The sequence below is a fragment of the Trichechus manatus genome, unplaced genomic scaffold, assembly GCF_000243295.1.
Source record: "Trichechus manatus latirostris isolate Lorelei unplaced genomic scaffold, TriManLat1.0 scaffold00178, whole genome shotgun sequence".
NCBI classification, from domain to species: domain Eukaryota; kingdom Metazoa; phylum Chordata; class Mammalia; order Sirenia; family Trichechidae; genus Trichechus; species Trichechus manatus.
The window spans coordinates 2,087,145-2,090,055 of NW_004444114.1; the positions used below are offsets into that span (position 1 = coordinate 2,087,145).

The 2,911-nt window shown below is 39.3% G+C and overlaps 1 protein-coding gene across 3 annotated transcripts in view; it reads right to left on the reverse strand.

Annotated features, from left to right (window-relative positions):
• Nucleotides 1-584: 584 nt before the first annotated feature.
• Nucleotides 585-2,911, reverse strand: part of BMPR1B (bone morphogenetic protein receptor type 1B) — a 216,741-nt gene continuing 214,414 nt past the window's right edge. Inside the window, exons 9-10 of one of the 3 annotated variants that reach the window (XM_012558628.1) lie at nt 2,624-2,754; nt 585-1,057 (exon numbers count right to left, since the gene is read on the reverse strand). In XM_012558628.1, coding sequence (XP_012414082.1) covers nt 932-1,057; nt 2,624-2,754 — 257 coding nt within the window. In that variant the 3' untranslated portion in view covers nt 585-931. The remainder of the gene's footprint in view (nt 1,058-2,623; nt 2,755-2,911) is intronic. The other 2 variants (XM_004387006.1, XM_004387007.1) reach the window with 2 other exon arrangements.

Sequence of the window (2,911 nt, forward strand, 5' to 3'; positions counted from 1 at the left end):
GTTTTAAAAGCACCTTGTCTTAAACACAATGGATGGCAGTTTTATTTAATATTGATCCTTCCATTTGAGAGATAAAAAGCATACACGGATCAATTCTTTGCACATAAAAAAAGCTTTGTTTGTGTTTAATGAAAAGCAAGGGATTTTTACCATGAAAGAAATGCCTAAGAGAATCAGAAACATGAAGTGGTTCTGAAAAACAGCATCAACACTTTTCTATCAGAATCACATAAAACCTTCATTTGTTCCATATTGTCTGAAGCTGCAAAAGGTCACCTGCAGGAATTCCAAAACGTGGTCCCAGACAGGTGGTGTGTACATCCAGGTGCATTCACATTGCTGAAGCCGCCCCAAATGCGGGCTGGCCAAAGTGGTCTGAGGAGATGGGTGGGGGGCAATGGATTTAAAATGAGTTCTACTCTAAGTTCTCCAACGTAACAGACTGTCTTCTGGTTTGTGGAGTGCAATACCATTTTACCAATCGGGGGAAAAAAAAAGTATTTTAATTTACTTTCCAGCAGTGTTTCTGGGAAGAACTTTTGTTATTACTCAAACTATAATAGTATAAACCTTAAAACATCTTCATTTGTTTCATTTTGGCAAAATTAAAGCATCTTAAAAAAAAAAAAAAGGCAATCCCAAAATACAGGGCTTTCTTAGAAAGCAACATGCATCGTATCTTGAACAAGCTACCCAAGTGGTTTCTTCCTCCTACAACCAGACACGGATGAATCTGTTTCTGAGAACATCTCTGTCTTTGTCCAGGGTTCTTTCTCCCTGAGGGGTGGGGTCTGAACCCACTGGGAAGCAGGATGGTGTTCAAGGCTTGTACCGTGGATGCTTCTTTAACATCTTTTGCCATCTTTTGCTTTGCCCACAAACAGAAAAATATCTATTGGCTTTCTCAAGAGATGCTTATTTTCCCTTCAAATCAGAGTTTAATGTCCTGGGACTCTGACATTTTGGCCAGTGTTTTCTTCACGCGCAGGGCTGTCAGCCGTGACGCAGGGTTGTGAGCCCAGCACTCTGTCATGAGTTTCCCCATCTGCCGTAGACACTGGGAAGAGAAAAGTAAAATTGGAGTAACGAGAAATGCATTTTCTCCAAGTTTTGACACCTGACATTTGGCTTTTACCGTGTTTCTGCACTCTGAATGTATTTTTAAAAGATACTCTTCAAACAACGAAGATATAAAATTCAATTAGAAAACTCCGCTTTCATGAAAAATTGTATACGACCAAAACCGATTTTCATGTCTTCCTGTGATGGGAGCCAGCTGGTGGTTTAGCTGGTTGTAGAGGGTGTCTCTGCAAGTCAGCATTAAACAAACACAAAAATACCCAGGGAGTCTGTATTCCACTCCATGCTCCCAGACTGTTTACAACACTTGATAAGTTTAAATCTTTTATCTAATTCCATACTATTCAAACAAACATGGTTATTCGTAAATCACAGCTGTCTGCTACAATAATAGCATCACACTGTACCATTTAACAAGATTAATGACCTGTGCACAGCATCACTAAAACTTTCCCAGTGTTCTCCTGATATACATCAATTATCAGTCTTCCTGTTCAAAGGCACAATTTCACTTCATTAAAAATCCTCAGTGATGTTTAAGTAATATCAGTGCCCATAGCCACCTTCAAAATAATATTACCTCAGCATCTCAGAAAGATTTCTGCAGTTTGTTAGAAAACATATGTATTATTTAACATTTTAGTAACGATACACAAAACCAATAAACAAAGGTATTTTTTAACTGCATTTTACACGGAAGAATTAGTTTATAAATAGTGCTCTACCCCTGTGTTTGCACTGGCTTTGGCACATGTTTGGTAAGAGTCTTTTTTATTTGCTTTTCCCCTGAGAGTGTCTCAAACTCATCTCTCAATATTCCAGCCTGTCAGACCACTCCAGGACTTGGGTAAGTGTGAAGACTAAAAGAAAGGATGGAGAGGTATGTGGAGTAGGAGGAGAGGAGATTGAGTCAAGAAAGACAAGGTCGGGCTGACTCATTTCCTCCTCCTCAGCGGCTCCTTTCAGATCTGTTTAGGTCTCATCACTACATCCTTACAGCCAAGCTGAATGTGAATGTGTTTAAATCGCATCTCGTCATCATTATTAACGAAGATACACAGCACAGTCAGGCATCCCAAATAGGTGACTTGTAGCATTTCCGTATATAGAAAGTTTAATTCTTCAGATGTCTGTATTTTCTCTCATTAAAATGTGAAAATGTTGTACATGGGTGTGTCAGAGACAAATCACACTGCTTTAAAAAAACCTACTTTTTTCATTTCCTGTTCTGTTGCCATTGAGTTGATTCCCAATCACAGCAATCCTACAGGACAGCAGAACTGCCTCCTGGAGTTTCCAAGGAGCAGCTGGTGGATTCAAACTGCCGACCTTTTGGTTAACAGCCGAGCTCTTAACCACCGCACCACCAGGGTTCCACACACCGCACTTAGCTCCATATAAATTATTGTAATCAGGTAAGATTACCATCACCATCAAAACAAAGAAGAAACGTTCCTGTAATGAATATTTGGAACTTTGGCACAAGAAGAAGAGAAGTCTGTTTAGAAGTCTGTCATAATCACGTGGTTACCTCAGACCTTACCTCATCACTACTCCACCGATTGGGGAACGAGGGACGTAGCTTCTTGATACACACAATCTCTCTCATGTCCTCGTAGGAGGGGTCACTGGGCACCAGATCATGATAAGGAAGCTGGTATTCTTCTACTATACCTGAAAATATGCTTTTATTATTACTATTTTCTGTGAAGTGGAAATAAAAATCTAAAACACGCCAACTATTCTCAAAGGGTGCTATCAGTATTAAAGACAGGATCAATTTTTATAAAAAAGGAAAATGAATTTTGAAAAAAAATTTGCCCAAATGATA